The 21,750-nt window shown below is 36.7% G+C and overlaps 1 protein-coding gene and 1 pseudogene across 8 annotated transcripts in view; one reads left to right on the top strand and one right to left on the bottom strand.

Moving 5' to 3' along the window:
- PLEKHA5 (pleckstrin homology domain containing A5) overlaps positions 1-21,750 on the top strand; it is a 237,308-nt gene that overhangs the window by 198,592 nt on the left and 16,966 nt on the right. For 6 of the 8 annotated variants that reach the window (XM_057556474.1, XM_057556471.1, XM_057556470.1 and 3 more), the window contains 6 exons: positions 2,348-2,410; positions 3,601-3,681; positions 3,815-3,964; positions 16,492-16,593; positions 19,294-19,405; positions 20,309-20,355. In XM_057556474.1, the coding sequence (XP_057412457.1) occupies positions 2,348-2,410; positions 3,601-3,681; positions 3,815-3,964; positions 16,492-16,593; positions 19,294-19,405; positions 20,309-20,355 (555 nt within the window). Of the gene's footprint in view, positions 1-1,794; positions 1,831-2,347; positions 2,411-3,600; positions 3,682-3,814; positions 3,965-16,491; positions 16,594-19,293; positions 19,406-20,308; positions 20,356-21,122; positions 21,312-21,750 lie in introns of all 8 variants that reach the window. The other 2 variants (XM_057556479.1, XM_057556475.1) reach the window with 2 other exon arrangements.
- LOC130709204 (COMM domain-containing protein 7-like) lies at positions 12,172-13,734 on the bottom strand (annotated as a pseudogene).

Genomic DNA, 21,750 nt, shown 5'->3' with positions numbered 1-21,750 from the left:
CTGCCATGGCCCGGGTTCAGTTGCTGGTCGGGGAACTAAGATCCCGCAAGCCATGCGGCATGGCCAAAAAATAAAATTTTTTAAAAAATAAATAAATTATATTCATCTTTTCTTAAGAAAAACCTCAGTAATTATTATCAGTAATGGGAAATAGGCCATGCTTAAAAGTTAATTATTTAAAGAATAATCTTGTTTTCTTATGCTTTCCTTCTGACAGGCAAAAGAAATGTATTCAATATAGTGGAAGGTTGATTATTTTAAGATTTTTATTAGTTGATATTTAATTATCTTTCTTGAATAAGTTGATAAAAGGTTTAAATAAATTTTCATTGGTCCCGAAAATATAGGTACAACAAAATAAATCTAATTTATATGTGTAATATTATTTCTGTGGCTTTAAGGAGATACCACTCTAAAATTATAAGTACACAGTACACATCTTTCTTTTTTATAATATGCCAACTGATATGAAAATGAATATGCAGTAAGATTCCCTAAATAAAAATATTATACCATTACCCTAAATATTTCTTACAAATTACTAAGTTTCCATTTTAAAATACTTGTCTTTTTTTCTTTTGACCCTGGGATATAGGGTACAAAGCATATTTTAATCTAGATATAGCACTAGCCACTAGTTATGTTCAAATTATGCATTCCATGGTTTAGTAAAGCTGTTTGGCGTTTAACTTTAAATATTAAATAAGCAAAGTATATGTAGATATTTAGTAGCTAAAACTTTACATCTTTTATTTCTTAAAAAATGAGAAATACTAATTTTAGCATTATCTCACATTTTTTATTCTGGATCTAAGCATTTTAAAACTTATTTTTCATTACTTCCTTTTTTCAACTGGAAGTATAAATTATTTTCTTGGATCTGGGTGCTTTAATGTAGAATGACAATTGACACTTCTCAGGACATATTCAGTGGTCTTTATTTTAAAATAGTGCACAAATATTCTGACTTTTGTCATTAAATTCATTTTTCATGTGATGTTCACTTCTATGAAAGTTTTGTGGCTTAATAATCACTGTGTATACCCCTAAGTAGTCACAGAATCATTTGCATGAGGTACGTGAAAGCAGTGTCTTGAAGTGAAACATGGAAATCCAGGATTTATTATTGTATGTTTGGAATGCTTACATTTTTAATCTCCTGATTCCCACATTCCTAGATCCACTTAAAATTATCTACTGTTTAAATTATGCCTCTTGAGATGTAAATGTCAAGCAGTTTTTTACAGACAGGTCGTATATAGTTGTAACTTTTACATTCTTGTGCATTTGTATATGTATATACGAAATTTAATTTTCCAATCTAGAATGTAGTTGGGATACATTACTCCTATCCCCACTTTGAGAAAAAGTGTACCATTTAGTAAACATGCAGTGAGCCCCAATTACATTTTCCTACTATGTTTTTGTTACTGTCTAGCAGTCAATATAAAGTTAAAAGACAAGAGAGATAGTGCAGTTTTGCCTGCAGAGGCGCTATGATGTGACCTGGGGTATAACTGACTGGGATGGCTTTTGAAATCTTGGTAAGCACCATCAGAAATGAGATTTGCCTGACCAAAAGATATTTGGAAGAAGCTGAAAAAAGGATGTTTAAATACACTGAATAATAATTCACTACAATATAATGAAGCACATGATGTCAGCAAACACTTACCAACTTTTTATGCAATTTGACTGTCCATAGTTTATAATGTAGGCTTTCAGTTTTAAGAGATTTTTGAGTGCTTTACCTCTTTTCAATTAAACCCATCCTTTTCCTCCATTATCTTTTAGTTCTTAAGACAGAGGAACAAGATAAGTCTATATTGTGTATGTGTGTTTATATATTATGTATATGTATACAATGTGTTATAGGTTTTGTTAATAAAACTGTACTAAGATGTGTTGGCATCTGAGTGTACACATACACAGTTGTGTGATTATGTGTATACCGTGAAGGTATGGTTTTGACTGTTGAAATATGCCTGATTCAAAATTTGATTCAACTCAGTTGCTACGATTGTATTTGTCAATTTTTCATTAAAATAATGTGTGTCTCGCAAATGGAAAATGTAAGGTGCTGTATAATTTTGTTTGGCCAGCTTATTATTTTGTTTGACAAGCCTAAGTTAACATCATTCTTATGTATCTTGCATATTGTATCACTGTTAAATAATTTTCTATTTTTGTAATGATCTGTGTTTGAATTAAACTTCTAAAAATATAAGAATCATTAAAAACCCATTTTTGTTACTGTTGTATAAATCTAAAATATTAACTATAAGCTAATTAAATGTGTATTTTTAAAATTATTTTTAAAGTTGCTCTATGACATTTTCCCTTATAGCTGTCACAGGATGAATGTAGAGGCACATTGTACAAATACAGACCTGAAGAAGTAGATATTGATGTACGTATTAGCATGCGATATATTATCAATGCTCTGTCATATTCTCTGGCAAAACACTGGAACTAAGCATGACAAAAAATTTCCTCTTCCTCTCCTGCCGTCCAAAATGACATCAAATAAGTAACATTTTCTTCTTTTAAGCCAATTAAATCCTCACTTCCTGATTTATTCCCTGCCCACCCCACGCCATAGTTAGCAGTTGACCATAATTTAGAATCACTTAAATGAAAGCAAAGACTATTTCTGATATAAAATTATGCAGGATTGGAGACAAAGTAAAATTGTCATCTAGAGAAAGTATTGGCCTCTAGAAATTCTGTCACTGCATCCTTTGTTATTGTTCTTAATCATATTTTACATCACTGACGTCCCTATTTATATCTCATTCTTCCCTCCTTTCCCTTGGTTTTATTCCACTGAATTGTACCTCCTTCTCATTTCAATTGTATTCCATCTGATGTAGCTTGAGTTGTGTTGTCTAACAAAGATAAGGTGGTTACTTTAGTAGATAAATGGCAAAGAAAGTGGAATTTCAAATTTCTTGCTGTCTTATCATTATGCAGTAACGTTTGGGACATAGTTACAGTTTGTCCAGGGTTTTTATTTTCAGACATGCAGTGAACTGGTTTATTGCGGGATTGAAATTTTATTAAAGTACCCGCTCATATTTTTATAATTTAAAAAATTGGGGTATTACCAAGAATTTAAAACATTAAAACTATTGAAAGTGATTTTTCTCCATTAGCAGTGTTTTTATTTGTATTGTAGTTAGAAGCGATTTTTCTGAAGAACATAAGAACATAATTTTAAAAATATAAAAACAGAATCCAGTCTGTGTTTTAATTAAGGACTGCATAAGTTACTTAACCTATCCAGCAGTTTGTAGAGAAAATATCTCAACCACATTAAAATGGTTCATTAAAGTCATATGAGACTGCCTGATTACTAAGAATCTTTTGAATTATGCAGGTTAAATAGTATGGTTGAAAATGCTTTTTTACTCTATATGCATTTTTTAAGCATTCTATCTTTATAAGCTATATTTTAGTTTTTATTTTACTGATTGAAATAAAGACTGACCTAATTAGCTATTCCATGGCTGTTTTAAATGTGTTTTTTTATTATGCCTAAATCCAATTACAGGGAAACTTAAAAATTGCTAACAAAAGACGTCTTCTCTTGTAACCTAGGTCAAGTTAAGCCGATTATGTGAGCAAGATAAAGTGGTACATGCTCTGGAAGAGAAACTTCAGCAACTCCACAAGGAGAAAGTAGGACAATTATGTTTATTATCTACAATTGATGTTACTTTATATCATTATTATCAGGACACTGATAACTAAAGTAAAAAAGAATTAATTTGATGATGCAGAATATTAAGTGTAATCATTTTTATTATAATAGTACACGCTTGAGCAAGCTTTGCTGTCAGCCAGCCAAGAGATAGAAATGAATGCAGATAACCCAGCAGCCATTCAGACCGTGGTGTTACAGAGGGACGATTTACAAAATGGACTGCTTAGCACGTGTCGAGAACTCTCTCGAGCCACTGCTGTAAGTAGCAGATTTTCTGTCCTAGTAAGAGTCACTGGAATGTTATGTAGTTCTTTTTTTTTTTCTTTTTTCCTATTTATTTATATCTCTATTTAATTGGGCTTTCTCTAGGATTTTTCTTTATTATAACAAAAATTTAATTTGTTATTATTAGTTAATAATAACAAAAACAAAGGGTGGTCTTTTTGTTTTTTTAATTAGTGGGGCTTTTGTTCTTTGTGAAGAAGTTTTACAGAGAAGATAAATACACCTGGTTATATATTATGAAAATGAAAAGTTCTTAAAAATGTTAAAATTTATTGTGTTAAGAAAATAAATGTTTTATTATAATAATTTTTGGAAGGTAGTAATTGGATTCATTTAACCACCCATTTCAATTACAGGCTCCTGTGAAATGCTTTTAAGAAGCAGTCAGCATTACCATTTTATAGCTGCAGTGTGATCTAAGTTTAGATGATAGTTTTGAGTGAGAAATATAATTAGCAGAATCTTTTAACCCATAGTCGAGTTACTTAATAAAGAGTCTCTTGGGATTACCAAATCTAAAAGTCTTACTTAGAGTATATAAATTGAGTGTTTTATGAGTTTAAACAGTCTACTTTAGATCCTATGATGTCATCATTTCTAAAGACAGTAAGAGCACCTGCCCAAGCAGCCCTTTGAAAGGGGAAAAACCACCTGTTACAGAAAACTGCTAACACACCCTTGTCTGTACCTTCAGTGGGCTGTTTAGGGGGCAGCTACCTTTTAAGAAAGTCCACAGACAGTATAGCTTAACTAAGAGAGGTCTTTCCAAGCTGTGAAGCTACCAGAATCTCAACATGGCTTTAATTCTAAACACTAAATTCACATTCCAAACATGAACTGTTTTTAAAGGAATATACCATGGTTTTATATAAATCAGAACTTGGTTTTTGTGCCTCTTAAGTACCTTATATTAAATATACTTATTCTTTTTTTAAAAAATACTATTATTGGGACTTCCCTGTTGGCACAGTGGTTAAGAATTCGCCTGCCAATGCAGGGGACACGGATTCTATCCCTGGTCCGGGAAGATCCCACATGCCAGGGAGCAACTAATCCCATGTACCACAACTACTGAGCCTGCATCCTGCAGCTACTAAAGCCTGTGCGCCTAGAGCCCGTGCTCTGCAACAAGAGAAGCCACCGCAATGAGAAGCCCGCGCACCGCAATGAAGAGTAGCCCCCGCTCACCACAACTAAAGCCCACACACAGCAACAAAGACCCAACGCAGCCCCCCCCCAAAAAAAATGTGATGAATGATTGAACTGAATGACTTACCCAACATTACAAAGCAAATAAATGCAATGCCCAGAGGTCAAATGCAGGTCTTCTAACCATAGTCCTGAAGACTTAGATCTACGTGGCTTTTTATAATATCATCATAAAGAAACTATATGAACCTAAAATGCTGTCTGCAAGCGAGAAGTCATTTAGTTCGTCAGTGATGGGTAAGATTTGGAAGAAAGAGGAAGTCCACACAGGACAAAACACTCTGAACCATAGCCCAGAGATGAGAATGTGCAGGATATGTTTGGAGAAGCAAAAAATAGAACTGACTGGCTGACTGAAATAGAGGATGCGGATTATGAGATAAGAAAGGGGAAGAGGGGTTAAGCTGTCAGTTCCAAGCTAATGAAAAGCTCAGTATCCCTGTGACAACCTGAGTCAAATCAAAATTAAGTTAGAAACTATTTCATGATTTCATGTCTGTTATGGAAAGTTCTAGGGATGTACAATGTTCCATTAAACTGTTACTTCTTCCTTTACCAAATAGGTTTCATAACTTAAATCTGATCCGTAGGCTTAGAATTTGCTCCATCCCAAGGTAACTCCAGTCCTGATGGAAGTTTTATCAGAATATGTTCAAAGAAATTAATCATGTTTGAGTATCTCATTCTCTGGTTGTTATCCCATATGATCACTTTCCTGGGGTTTTTTTTCTTTGCCTTCAGCATTATTCAGTGGTCATTACAAACCCTCAATATGTTCTTCTAAGACATGTTTTAATGCATAGAATACAAAGTATGTTATTTGTGCCTTTATGTAAACATACTCATTTTTGTAGCTTAAGGCTATAATTGATGCGTTTATAACAACATACTGGACATATGGTTGGCACTCAATGGATGTTGATTAGACGTGAATTTGAACTACATTTATGCCAGCAGAATCCCAAAGGATTCCTCTGATTCTTTCACAGTTGATTTGGGGCATTGGTTCAATTCCAAGCCTTGAGTTATAAAAGATACAACATATGAGGTATAACATTAAGGCCTCCGTAGATCAAAGCTTTGATTCTGAGAACATCTTCTCCTCACCTGGTCGGCCACTAAGGTATTAAAACTAGGACTAACACAAGGTAAACATGTAAAGCAGTGTTCCCTTTGTGTTTGATTTAATTCTTTTTTTTTTAAATTAATTAATTTATTTTATTTTTGGCTGTGTTGGGTCTTTGTTGCTGCACCGGGCTTTCTCTAGTTGTGGCGAGTGGGGCCTACTCTTCGTTGTGGTGTGCAGGCTTCTCATTGTGGTGGCTTCTCTTGCTGCGGAGCATGGGCTCTAGGCGCGCGGGCTTCAGTAGTTGTGGCATGCGGGCTCAGTAGTTGTGGCTCACGGGCTCTAGAGCGCAGCCTCAGTAGTTGTGGCGCACGGGCTTAGTTGCTCCGTGGCATGTGGGATCTTCCTGGACCAGGGCTCAAACCCGTGTCCCCTGCATTGGCAGGCGGATCCTTAACCACTGCACCACCAGGGAAGTCCCTTGACTTAGTTCTTTTTTTTTTTTTAATAAATTTATTTATTTATTTATTTATTTACTTACTTACTTATTTATGGCTGCGTTGGGTCTTCGTTGCTGTGCGTGGGCTTTCTCTAGTTGCAGCGAGCGGGGGCTACTCTTTGTTGCAGTGCATGGGCTTCTCATTGCAGTGGCTTCTCTTGTTGCACAGCACGGGCTCTAGACGCGTGGGCTTCAGTAGTTGTGGCTCGTGGGCTCTAGAGCACAGGCTCAGTAGTTGTGGCGCACGGGCTTAGTTGCTCCATGGCATGTGGGATCTTCCCGGACCAGAGATTGAACCCGTGTCCCCTGCACTGGCAGGCGGATTCTTAACCACTGTGCCACCAGGGAAGTCCTTGATTTAATTCTTGATGCAGCATCTCCTCTCCCTAAGCCCCACACATGCACGCACGCACACATGCTTTAAGCATATAATGACTTTGTGTGCTCTCCTGGCCTTTACTTCTTTTTTTCTTTCTTTCGTTTTAATTTTTTAAATTTTATTCTACTTCTTTTTAACCTAAGCCTGATTAGTGAGAAAAATTTTTATAGCAGTCAGTTATACCTTGAAAGTTTTCAATGTGTCGCTGTCTTTGCTTAGGTTTTCTTCTGAAAGCAGAGCCTGGGATGAGGACCTGGGCTCAGAAAGTTTATTTGGGAGCGATTACAGGAAGCAGAAGTGAGGGAGGGAGTGTGGAAAATGAGACAGGGAGGGAGAAAAGCCAGTAGAGGTTTCACTTCTGAGTTGGTTGCCACTGTGGGCGACCCTCAGGGGACCGTCTGAGGAAATGAGCTGAATGTTTCCGAATTTTCCGCGGAGAGGCGGAGAGGCCAGGGTGTCTATCACTCCTTGGTCGGAGTTGCCCCAGGGTCCTTAATTCACCCACATTTCCAAACCACCTTAGCTAATTGACCACGAACACTGGAACACGTGGAGCTGAACCACAGTTTCTTGAAATCAGGTGGGCAGAGGGCATAAACATCTGCTACAGTCACCTCTCTTGGGGAGTTTACATTAGGCCTTATCTCTAACTGTAAGAGAAATATCCTCATGCTTTATCCACTTAACAGGTGCTGCTTTTATTCTTTCCAACAATTCAAGGAGCCAGGTAAAGCAGACGCTATGCACATATCTTAGATGAGAATGTGGGGCTCATCCAATAAAATATATTTGTATTTCTATATTTTGTACATGTATTGTCTGGTTTGGTCCTTAAGCAAATGCTGTGCAAAATAGATGTAATTATTATCTCCATTTTATTTTCATTTTTATTACCTCCACTGCACAGATGAAGAAGAAACTCAGGTTCATAGAGGTTAAATGACTTGCCCAAGTGACATAGCCAATATGAAAAAGTCAACACCTAAATCAAGGACTTTTTTAATTCTAGGGCTTGTATACTTTCTATTCCACTTCACTGTCTGTGTGGTCATTAATTTGTACTTTCTGAAACTTGGAATCAAATCTAGATTATTTTACTCAAAAATCTAAAATTGGGATTTCATAGTTCAGTCCTGGGTTTTGGCACCAAAATAATTAATTAGTTAATTAATTAATTAAAATTGGACTTTCAGATATCAGAAAACAAGTATAAAGGCCCCCACTCATCCCGAATGGCTGGTAGATGGCTTATGCATTTATCTACTGCAGAATAGGACCAATATATGAAATAATAGTAAATACTGTGAATATTTCTGGAGCAGTTTATTGAGTGCCAGATTCCATTATAAGTGCTTTTACATGTACTTAAGCCACATAATAACCCTTTGACAAGGGTACTATTATTACTATGTTAAAAATGGAAAACTGAAGCACAGAGAGATTGCCCAGGGTTACATAGTGAATAAGCATTATGTATAGACTGCCATTAAACTTATTTATGTTTTAAACCGGCTTCTGCATGGGAGGGCCATGAGTAAATGGAGATTTTAGACTAGAATGGATAAACTTAAAGGGGCAAGGGAGGAGGGCAAATGAACCTCCCTGAGGAGAAGCTTGCACATTAAATGTTTTCATATTCTCATTCTCAGCGTAACAAAGAGCTACTGAGAATTATGGTGACGGCAAAGTGTGATTTTTTTTTTAACAGAAGATCTGTTGACATCTATGAATTGTCATGAGTATGCTTTGAAAGATTTCAAGATAGTTTTTAAATACCCTGGTCATTTCATGATCACAATACTGCATTCCCAGAAATAGAGACAGTCAGGTGTGATACACCTCCAGATGTGCTGCAGTGGAAAGTACCCAGCAATACTTGTGAGGTTTGGAAAATCAAATGTGAATCTCAGGGCTTCCCTGGTGGCGCAGTGGTTGAGAATCTGCCTGCTAATGCAGGAGACACGGGTTCGAGCCCTGGTCTGGGAGGATCCCACATGCCGCGGAGCGGCTGGGCCCGTGAGCCACGGCTGCTGAGCCTGCGCTTCTGGAGCCTGTGCCCCGCGACGGGAGGGGCCGCGATAGTGAAAGGCCCGCGCACCGCGATGAAGAGCGGTCCCCGCACCGCGATGAAGAGTGGCCCCCACTTGCCGCAACTGGAGAAAGCCCTCGCACGAACCAAAGACCCAGCACAGCCAAAAATAAATAAATAAATAAATAAATAAAATTAAAAAAAAAAAAAAAATCTGAGACTCAAATTTCAAAAAAAAAAAAAAAAAATGTGAATCTCAGCAAGCCTCAATATCCAACTAGGAGTTTATAGGAAATACAGGAAACAGAAGAGCAAACTAAGCAATACCACAGGAATTCAATTAACAAAATCTAGCGTCGGAGAAATTCTACAGAACAAGTGACCCATTCTCTTCAACAAATAAGTAGCAAGGGAATAAAGAGGGGGGTGTAGGGAAATCGTTACAGTTAAAAATATTTTTTAAGAAATTCCCTGGCCAAAAAAAAAAAAAAAAAAGAAATTCCCTGGCAGTCCAGTGGTTAGGACTTGGCACTCTCACTGCTGGGGCCCCAGGTTCTAACCCAGGTCGGGGAACTAAGATCCCACAAACCTCGGGGTGCCACCACAAAAACATATATGTATAGATATTTTAATATTTTTTAAAAGAATATGTATTAATGATTTAAATAAGTAAGAATTTGCCTGTTATTTTTTTTTCATTTTCATTTCTTTTCTTTAGCAATGCATACTGAAGTATTTATAAATGAAATGATATGATGGCTGGTGGTTGCTTTCAAATAATCTCACAGGGATAGAAAATGGATGCTGTAGATGAAAACAAATTGGCCATGTATTGATAACTACTGAACTTGGGTGCTAGTGGGCTACTTTTGTTTATATTTGGAAATTGCCATTGTGTATGTCTGAGAAAGGTTAAAAGAAAATTCACAAAAATGCTAACAAAAGGGTAGCATAATAATCGGTCTTTTTTTTCATCTTATCCTGTATTCTAATTTTTCTACTTTTTTAAAAATAGATTTATTTATTTTATTTTTGGCTGCGTTGGGTCTTTGTTGCTGCGCACGGGCTTTCTCTAGTTGTGGCGAGTGGCGGCTACTCTTTGTTGGGGTGTATGGGTTTCTCATTGCAGTGGTTTCTCTTGTTGAGGAGCACGGGTTCTAGGCGCACGGGCTTCAGTAGTTGTGGCGCATGGGCTCAGTAGTTGTGGCTTGCGGGCTCTAGAGCGCTGGCTCAGTAGTTGTGGCGCACGGGCTTAGTTGCTCTCCGGCATGTGGGATCTTCCCAGACCAGGGCTCAAACCCGTGTCCGCTGCATTGGCAGGAGGATTCTTAACCACTGCGCCACCAGGGAAGCCCTTTCTACTTTTATAATTATAAAAATTTATTATATCTTCAATTTGTACAGTAAAAAGTAACGACTTTCTTTGAGATGGAATATTGTTTTGTTTCAAAGAGAAGATTAGAAGAGAAACTAAATATATGAGTTAAAGATTATAATTAGGCAATGAGTTAAAGATTATAAGTAGCCAAAAAGATGACTATAATTGTTATCGTAAACTAGAAATTTAAAATAAAGGTAGCTCTGTAACCATGCCTGATTTAGTTGAACCTCACTTTATACCGTTTGAATGTGGTCCCTTGCAACATCTTTTTTGGTTTAAAAAAGCCAATATTGGGGAATTCCCTTGGGGTCCAGTGGTTAGGACTCCACACTTCCACTGCAGGGAGCCCAGGTTTTATCCCTGGTCAGGGGAACCAAAATCCTGCAAGCCGTGCAGCGTGGCCAAATAAATAAATAAATAAATATTTAAAAGCCAATATAGTAGTCATTATTAGATAGTATAGTAAGATATGTGCTTAGTAAATAGTGATTTTTATTTGAGATGCAGTTATGTACTAAGGCAAGTATAAAATCAAAAAAGGTATTCTTTTTTAAAAAAAATTATTCAAATTACTAAACACATTCTTTAAAATGTATGGCAAGAAATTTCTATATTCTGAAGGTAGAAACGAGATCAGATTAACTTTATCTTGACTGATCTCAAAAATCAACTGCTTCTTATACCCAGTTGACAGAATTGTTATTGTTGAGTGGTAGTGGCCAAAATTAATATTTTTTGTGCCTAATCCCCAAAACCTAACAGTAAATTTAGATAGCGCAGTATTTTAATTATCTAAGGTTTAGTAGTGGACATTAATCTGTAATATTTAAAATTGAAGAGTTGTTGGCACTTAAGAAGCTTATAGTCACATATCTATATTACTGACTCGTCTCTATTTTGAAACAGAAAATCTACTGCCAATTCCTTACCAAAGCCTTATGCTTCATTTTTTTTTTTCTTCAGAACCTTTTTTATTCTTCTTCTAACCACCAGAGAAGGTCAGCGTGAACCAAAACAAGCTGAAATAGCCTCAAAAGGCCCACCTCATTACACACAACAGGGCAAAACCTGAAGTGAAGCCTCATTTTTTTTCAGAGCAGACCCAGCATGTATTCTTACACATGTGTCCACTAAAGTCTGATCAACAAAGCACCACCACCACAAACATACAAACTCTGTTGGGGGCTCCCCCGTGTGTCATTCACGGAGTCCGCCTCTTCCCTCAGCCACAAGCAAGCCCTTCCTTGTTCTTTTGCAGGGGAAGGTCCTCAGTGCTAGAGCGATAGACCATTTGTTTACTCTGGAACTTGGAAAGGGAGGTGACTCAACTTATTTCCTCCCCTGCATCTGAGATGCAATCATTTCTCTGAATATCTGAACCGTGACCTGGGAGATAGGTGGTAGAGGGTCCCTCAACAAAGTCTCTTCAGGACCAGCCTGTCAGGCTCCTTAAGTACTTAATCCTTTGTTTTTCAGAAACCTTTGCACCTGGGCTCCCAAGGGGCAAGCAGGCCCAAAGGAGCGGCCACAGGCCTGGGAGCCAGCGGCCTCTCTGAGCAGTCACCGGGGAGGAGGAGGGGGCAGGGAGGGGCGAGGTGGAGATGCAGGGGACAGAAATTAGCTGAAACACTCCATGCTGGTTCTGACTTGCTCCATCTCATGCAGGAAGCTGTAGAACTGAGGCAAGGTTAATTCTATGTATAAATTTTCTGTTTGATTTCCTTTCTTAACCACCAACTTTAATTGTAAAAACATACTTCCACTTTTTCCAGTTCGCTGCCCCCAGACGTCACTCCAAATGTCCACTCCATATCTATAAGCTGGTTAATCATCAGAGTCTGACCTGTGGCCCGTCGAGCAAGGGTGGGAGCATTCTGTTTCCACTTTTCAGAAAAGTAGGTGGCTTTCTCTTCACTGAGACCCAAGAGTTATGAAATCAGCCTGGACCTGCTCAGCTGTGAGACTCTTCTTCAAGGCACCATTTGAAACCAGGAGGAGGCTCTTCACGATGCTTCTGCGGGGGCCGGGCCTGATTTGCTTGGTGGTGGCAAATTCAGAGAGCTGAGCCAGAAGCCTTTCCACCTCTTCTGGCTCAGTGAGGCAGTGGAAGAGCACTTCCTTCAGGGCTGAGAACTTCTGCGCGCCCAGCTGCTTCAGCTGCTGCGCATAGCCGCCCACGGCCCCAGGCACGGGTCGGGTCCTGCGTTCAGTGCCGGCGGCCCACGGCATCCGCTCAGCCCCACGGACCCCCCAGCTCCCGTGCCTCCCCAGACTTCCTCCTTCATGCCACCCTTCATTTTTTAAATAGAAAATAGAACAGGGACTTCCCTGGTGGCACAGTGGTTAAGAATCCGCCTGCCAGTACAGGGGACACGGGTTCGAGCCCTGGTCCGGGAAGATCCCACATGCCACGGAGCAACTAAGCCCATGCGCCACAACTACTGAGCCTGCGCTCTAGAGCCCGCAAGCCACAACTGCTGAGCCCACGTGCCCTAGGGCCCACGTGCCGCAACTATCGAGCCCACGTGCCGCAACTACTGAGCCAGCGTGCCGCAACTACTGAAGCCTGCCCACCTAGAGCCTGTGCTCCACAACGAGAGAAGCCACCGCAGTGAGAAGCCCACGCACCGCAGCGAAGAGTAGCCCCCGCTTGCCACAACTAGAGAAAGCCCATGCGCAGCAATGAAGACCCAACGCAGACAAATTAATTAATTAATTAATTGAATTTTTAAAAAATCCTCTCTCATCTTTTCGGTAGTCTGGGGTTTCATTGCCTCTGAGGATTGCAAACCTACTTGTAGTTTGTTTCTTTTTTTCCCCACGGTGGCTGAGTCTTGCCTCAATATAGACTATAAAGAAGTAACCACTATTAAAATGTACTTGTTCCAAGCCTTAAACTTGGACTAAGTCAACTTTTTAAAAAGTTTTCTGCCATCCCTCTAGCAACTCCACACATGCACACACACATTTTTTTTTTTAACCTTTGTTAGAGTAGGTCATATTCTGGGAAAAATACACAGGTTTAACTGTGCAAATATGGCTAACACCGTAGCAAGGCCCTGAATTCTACTAACGTTCCAGAAACTCCCTTCCCAGTGATGACTCCTCCCCAAACACCACTGCCTGACTTTTAAATTCTACATTAGCTTTGCCTGTTTTTGAACTTAGTAAAAGTATCATCATGTAGTATATACTATTTGGCTTTTTTTAACATTATGAGGTTCATCCATGTGGTTGTAAATTGCAGGATTTAACTCATTCTCTTAACTGTATGGCATGAAGGTCCATGTTTTTATTGAAAGCACTGCTGTGTTTCCTGACTTGTGCCTGTGATTTTAAAGATAATTGTATATTTGCAAGTCATTACCCCTTTTATTTGCCTTAGTGTACCTATATATTCTTGACAAAAAAAATAGTAATCTCATATTTAAAGATTTTAACATTGTACTTGTATAAGCCACTAAATTCTTTAATGAAATACTCAGCCAGGTGTTAGGAGGACTGATGTTATGCCAGTGCTGCCTCTTTTCTTTCTGTCCCTGTTGACTTGTGTTACTACCCACCCATAATCATGCTGGAGGAGCCCAGAGGTAAAGGCAGAAACAGGCCCAGCAGGATAATGGGACTCAGGCCAACTGGTACAGTACAATGGCAGGACTTTCCAGGTTAGGAAAATTGAAAGTATATTGTGTTTCTTCACCCCTAGAATATTAGTAGAGTAACCTCTACCTCTCAATCTCTATTTTTCATGTGTTTCTGTAAGAAAGACAAGAATTTCCACCATCCTAAAATGTTCTTGTATTTAGTTGCCTCTGCAGCACCTTGAACTTTTCTACAAAAGAGGCTCAGTGTCAGCCTGGCAATGCCATGTCATTTCATTGCTGGGCTGCCACTGGGTCTGTTATCCTCATTTTACCCTCCCTGAAGCCTTCAAAGGCCCACTATTTAAATTTGCAGTTTTTGTGGTGCTTACAAATTAAAAGATGGCTAGAAGCAATTTTTCTTTTATTTTTTGGCCACGCCGCATGGCTTTCAGGATCTTAGTTCCCCGTCCCGGGATTGAACCTGCGTCCTCAGCAGTGATAGCGTGGAGTCCTAACCACTGGACTGCCAGGGAATTCCCTTTTTTTTTTTTTTCTTTTCTTTCGTTTTCCAGGTAATTTTTCTTAAAGGAGATCAATATCCTTATTGATTCAGGTAAAAACAGTTTGCTGAAGCCAAGTCAGGAGGGTAATATTTACACAATATAAATGAGATTAAAATCTTTAGTCCTTTACCACTTGGCCTTTTTTAAATTTAATTCACTGTGAAATCTGCATAAGAGACTCCCTAAATTATATAATATAGAGATGATAAAAAAATCTCCAGTGGTTTATCTCTGCTTTTTTAAAAAACGTAGTCCATTGTAAAACCTGCTTATGGACTTCCCTGGTGGTGCAGTGGTTGAGAATCTGCCTGCCAATGCAGGAGACACGGGTTTGAGCCCTGGTCCGGGAAGATCCCACATGCCGCGGAGCAACTAAGCCCATGCGCCACAACTACTGAGCCTGCGAGCCACGACTACTGAAGCCCATGTGCTTAAAGCCCGTGCTCCTCAACAAGAGAAGACACCGCAATAAGAAGCCCGCGCACCGCAGCAAAGAGTAGCCTCCCACTCAACGCAATTAGGAAAGCCCGTGCGCAGCAACGAAGACCCAATGCAGCCATAAATAAATTAATTATTTTAAAAACCTTATAAGGAGAAATCTTAAATTCAAAAAGCAGTTATTCCAAATGGCCCAAATTTTAACACTCATTTTAATTTTTAAAGGTAATTTTCATTGCCTAAGTTTTTAAGCAATTGTAAGCTAGTTGCAGAATATAGAAAATAGAGAACCTTTAGGAACTTGAGTATCGCTGCTTTTTTTTTTTTTTTAAACTGTTAAGATGATTTTCAGTAACCTCTCTTCTACATTCAGTACCCTCTTTTCTTATCCCAAAACTATTGCTGTTGTTAAACTAACATTTCCCAGGGAAGCTTTGCTTAGAGCAGTTCAAGTCAAGAAATCTATGGCCAAGGGAAGTTCTTAGACAAGAGTTACTCATTCATTTTACAACAGCATTCAGTAAACATTTGTTGGTTGTGTCATGTGTGCCAATACCACGCTAGATACTGGTGACAAAATAGTGATCAAATATAGTTCCTATCCTTAGTTTATCAATTTGACCTCATACCACTCTCTGAAATGTCTGAAGAGTACCTACACTATCAAGTACGAAAGTTTTCTCTATGATTTGAGGGTTTGGGGGTAGTTTTTTTTCCCCGAAGGAGAAAAGTATAGGTGGGTAGTACCTCTGTTGAGTCTCTCGGAGCAAAATTCACTAGATTAGTTAGCTGAATTAGCTTCATTACATTACTGTAAATTTATTCTAAGTGAAGTCATGTCAGGCTTCTGGTGTTATTGAAAATCCAACATGCTAAAATACAACCTATTTAGTATTTTTATTCCTGGACAAATTTTAATCACGTCAGATAAGAAAGTGCTTTATTTATGCCTCTTCTGCATTTTAAAAAATCACTTTCAAGAAAAATTTAACATATTACTATGAATAAAATAACACATTTTCTCAAAATAAAACTCTTTAGATATTAGAATCAACTGAATATTTTGATGTCATGAATGAATAAATAATAAATAGTTCAGGTGGGTTTGTTTGGGTTTTTTTGGTTGTTTAGGGTTTTTGGGGTTTTTTTTTTTTTTTAGTAATTTTGAGTATAGCAGCAGCACAATAATAAATCAGTTCCTCAGTAAATTTTTCTTAAATTGAGCAAAAAAGAGAGGAAAAAAATAAAGGAAAATGAGTTATAAAATTTTTTATGTTTTCTGTTGTAAACTACAGGATTGATAACACACCAGCACATTTTCTCCATTAAAGTAATTAAAGCTCTGATTTCAGGAACTGGAACGAGCATGGAGAGAATATGATAAGTTAGAATACGATGTAACTCTCACCAGGAACCAGATGCAAGAGCAGCTAGATCGCCTTGGTGAAATTCAGGTACAGAATTATAATATTTTTACATTGTTTTAACTGGCTTTGACTGGTACTGTACAGCCCATCTTGTTAGCTTCATGCACACCGTAAACAGTTTTTGCATTATTGGCTACCTAACATCTGGGTTTCAATACTTTCAATGATAGGAATCTTACGATCTCACAAAGTAGCCCATCCCTCACTGTTTAAAAGTTCTTTATCCTGTTGGACACATGGTGAGCCCTAGAGTGTTCTGTGCTCCTAGCTAACTATGTCACTTAGCACTGAAATGTCAAATTATCTTATCCATTCTTTATTAAATCCCTCTCATTTATCAAACCGTTATTTAGCCTATTGTGTTGACTGCTATTTTATTAGAATAGAGGAAGATGCAGCACCATTTGGCATAAAGAATCCAGTTTTGTGAATAGGCAGATATGGAATTAAGTTCCAGGTGTTTGTTTTCTTATCTATAAAGTTGAAATAACAATACCTGTCTTAAAGCATTGCCCTGAGGAATGGAAATAATACATATTTAAGAAAATAATAAAAGTCACTTTATGCTTGTGACCCTATGTAAATTTGGTCATCTGCATTGGAAGCCCAGTAGATGCAACAAATCAATACAACAAATAAAGAGTCAGGTTGACTCATAGAATGTCAACTGTCTTCTATGCGTGCTGTCCAAAATAGTAACCACAACCACGTGTAGCTGTTGGGCACTTACAATGTTGCTAGTGTGACTGAGGAACTGAATTTTTAATTATCTAAATTTAAGTAGCCATGTGTGGTTGTGACTTCTGTACTTAACACTGAAGTTACTAAATACAATAGAAAAAAATGGTAAACATCTAAAATACAACCAAGGGATCAACAAACTTTTTCTGTGAAAGGCCAGATACTAAATATTTTAGATGTTGCAGGTGTATACGCTCTGTCACAAAATCTTTGGTGTTTGGGGGTTTTTAATAACCCCTTAAGATTATAAAATTTATTTTTAGCTCACAGGCCATAAAAAAGAAGCCATGGGCCAAAGCAGTTTGCCAATCCTGACTTAACCTAACAAAAAAAGTTCATCATGAAAATTTAATTACTATATTATAGGACATAAGAGAAGACCTGAATAAATGGAGAGGTATAATTGCTATACCATGTTCATGGATGGCCTGATTTAACGTTATTATGATGGAAATTCTTCCCATAAGCACAATTCCATTCCAACCAAATTTCCAGAAAAAATTAACAAAATGATTCTATATTTTTAGGATATAATAAAGACCACAGTAGTAGTAGACATTTTTTGAAAAAATACAGAACTAGGAAACACACCTTATGAGAAGTAGCATTGCACATGTAACCTTAGGCCAGTTACATAACAGCTTTGTACCTCAGTTTCCACAGCTGTAAAATGAAAATAATAATAATACCTACCCCTGTTGGGTTATTATCATGGTTAAATGTGTTGATTTTTTTTGAAGCACTTAGAATAGAACCAGGCAAATAAAACAGACTATATATATAAGTGTTTGTTAAATACATAAGTAAACAATGAAGACAATATAGAAAACTTGAAAAATGACATACTAGGAAGAAGTGAAGTATCTTTGACCTCTAAAAATTCAACAAGTCACTGTCTAGATTTGCAAAGAACTTTTTAATTTGGAGAAACAATGCATTAGAAAAATAGACAAAGAACATGAGTAGTTTTAATTAATGGAGAATTTAACTCACATTGCTAACAAGTGTTTGAAAAGTTGGTCAGTGTAACTAGTAACCAGAGGAAGTGCAAAATAAAACAAAAATGAGATTTTCATTGTACACCTTTCAGATAGACAAAAATATGTATATTTTTTAAATTAGTGCAAAAGTAATACATATTCTATATGTGCAGTTATCTGATTTTTATAGTTTATATTCCCTCTCTATAAGTCTTTATCAGTATTCACATCTCAGGGCTGACATAATTGTTACAGTTATCATACTTATTTACCTATTTCTTTTATAGTTATATTCCTAAAAATGATATTTATCATTTTTCTATTTATCAATAAGAGTCATTAGAGTTTTACTAGAATCTTACCAAGATGATCTTATTTTGGCTTCAGTTAGAGTATTTAGCCTAAGGGACATGAAATGGGGTAGTAAAGAAATAACTTTAGGATAGAGTAAAAATGGCAATAATCAATTTTGAAAACTGAAAATTTGTCCTGCAAATACATTTAACTCTATCAGTAAGAACTCTTCAAATTGCCCTTTCTTTTTTTCTTTTTTGGCATGTCTCTATGTTCTAGAACTTAAGAGGCTAAAATACTTTCCTTTTTTTCCCCTAAAAATGTTTTGTTTAATTTGGGATTTGTGAGTTTCTGATCTGTTGTGTTTTTGTTTTGTTTTGTTGGTTTTGGTTTGGGGAGGGTTCCGCATTTTTAGCCCCATCTAATCAGTATTCCTTCCTGGGATTGTAAATAATGCAACACAGTGCATATTGAAAAGATGTGAAATAGTGTGTGTAGGTCTGAAATATTAAATTTTTCTGTTTCTCTGCTTTTTTTCTTTTATCTTTGCCATTGACTTTGCAAAATTGAGAAGGTCACACAGATCATATTAAATATTCTCAAAACTTAATCCACTGTAATTCTCATTTTTTAAGTATATAATTAGTGGAATTTATAACTGTATTTAATGATTTTTCCCCCCTGCATGTGGTCTGTCCATTTTTACTGATAGACTGAATCAGCAGGAATTCAGCGTGCACAACTTCAGAAAGAACTCTGGAGAATTCAGGATGTCATGGAAGGACTGAGTAAACACAAACAGCAGAGAGGCACTGCAGAAACAGGTACGTTAGCTTCATCTTTTATTCTGCACTAATTGACCATAATAATATATCTAAATGGAATAACACATAGAATTGGGTTTCTCTTGTTATTTTAATGGATTTTTGACATTAGAAAACAGGCACTTTGTAATATTGAATCAGTACCCAAGTTTATATGTAATATAGAAAGCAAAAGTTTTACCAACCACACTCACACAAAAATGAATCATTGTTTTGTGTCTAAAATTATAAACGCACACAGTGTTTTGGTTTTGGGAGTTTTTTCCCCACAGCAGAAAATGTTGTTTTTCATCAATATGTTTTTTTCTCCTTAACAATACAATACAATAACAGCTGTGTAAGAATCATTGTATAGATGAACTATAATTTATCCATTTCAGTGTTGATGAACAATGTAGGTTGCTTCCAGGTTGTTGGGTGGGTGGGTGGGTGGGTTTTTTTGTTTTTCTTTCATAAGCCATGATGTAACAAACATTACTGTGTACATAATAAACACACCTGCTAGTACTTATGGGTTCTAGGAAATGAGAAATAAGTGCACATTTTTCATTTTGATACGCACAGCCAAATTGCTCTCCTAAAAGATTACATCAAATCATACTTAAACCAGTAGTATTTGAGAAAACCCATTTCCCCATACTCTTGTTTATATTAGATATTTCAGTTTGTATTTTTTAATGTATTGGGGTTTTTTAAATGTATTTTATTGAAGTGTGGTTGATTTACAATGTGTTAATTTCTACTGTATAACAATGTAATGGGTTTTAAATTCAGAAAACATTAATAAATGAGGGGTTAGAAACTGAAGGCTTTGTTTAAAATAAATGAAATTGTTCCTTTTTTCTGTAGATTTAGGAAGATATGTTTAGTGTATATAGTTATATTTTACAATTTTTTTAATAGGTATGATAGGATCAAAGCCTTTCTCAACAGTTAAGTACAAAAATGAGGTAAGTTTGGATTGTTTCTCTAACTATAAATTATTTTATAATTAAAACATGAATTAGAATTTTCTCTACTCATAACAAAAATGTTTTCTAAATATGTTTGAGTTACTGTTTTGATCTTGAAATTTTGCTGGTTCAGTAATTTGGTTCTTCTAACAAATGTGATCTTCTTCCCTTTTCTTAATGGAAAAAAAAATTGAATCACTACTTCTCATCTATGTTAGAACTTTAACATTGTCATACTTTTTCTAATCTAAGTAATTTGAGTATTTATTTATCATTGTTTGGTATGATAAGTTGGCTGTGTATCATGCATACCATAAAGAAATGACAACTACAAAGAGATACTGTCAACCTAGTTGAAAGCATCTGTGGTCTTGAATTTTGTATAAAAGCCAATCAAAAAGAAATGGTTTTTTTTTCTCTTAAAAATTAGCAAAACAATACGGAGTGAGATTTTTTTAAATTAATTCTTTCCTTTTATTTTTAAAATGAAATAGAGTAGTTTCATACATTTGTTTTGATGTTGAGCTTTAGAGTAAAGCTAACCTGTGTGTTACAGAAAAAATTAAATGCAGTCAAATTTAAAGCCCAGTTATTGGCTATCATAAACATTTTTTGGTTTTACTTTTTAATATGAGACTCTTGGCTTGGCAGTGTCCCTTTAATTATCTTAAAGTGAATGTAAGTTAACTTACCATTGCAAAGAATTTCGATATACTTAATTCAATATGCTTATCTAAATAAGGTGACTATTCTACAATCTTTAGGAAGAGGAAGTAGTCCCACCTCGTCCTCCACTTCCTCGGTCCTATGACTTTACAGACCAGCCTCCCATAATCCCCCCTCTGCCCAGTGATAGCAGCTCCTTGCTCTGTTATAGCAGGGGCCCAGTACATCTGCCCGAAGAAAAGAAGATTCACCAAGTTCAAGGATATCCAAGAAATGGATCTCACTGTGTAAGTGGCTGCAATAGCCACAGAATAATCAATCGTACATGCCCTCATTTTTCAAACTTAATTTATTTTAGACTCAAAACTTTTTTTTATTATAACACCACTTTTAGCCAGCACTTTTTTGTTCATATATAACATTATCATTTGTTTTTCCTGTTTTAGTTTTACCATTCTTATTTTGTAATATTTTCACAATTTTAATAAAATTTCATAGTTTCTGCTTTTCATGAATATTTTCATAAAGTGGTTACTTTATGTGCCTGTGTTTAAGGAGCCATATTTTAAATATACCATTTCAGCATATTAGAAGCAAAATGATATCTTTAGATCAGAAAGATGCAAGGAAAAGAAGATTCTTACCAGGAATGATCAAAAGGTTGGGATGTGGGCAGTTCAGTCTAGGAAAACTGCTAAGAGAATGTGGACATTGCCAAGGAGAGAC

The sequence above is a fragment of the Balaenoptera acutorostrata genome, chromosome 11, assembly GCF_949987535.1.
Source record: "Balaenoptera acutorostrata chromosome 11, mBalAcu1.1, whole genome shotgun sequence".
In the NCBI taxonomy this organism is placed as follows: Eukaryota; Metazoa; Chordata; class Mammalia; order Artiodactyla; family Balaenopteridae; genus Balaenoptera; species Balaenoptera acutorostrata.
The sequence above is the reverse complement of the archived record's forward strand: the minus strand, read 5'-3'. Positions and strand labels throughout refer to the sequence as shown.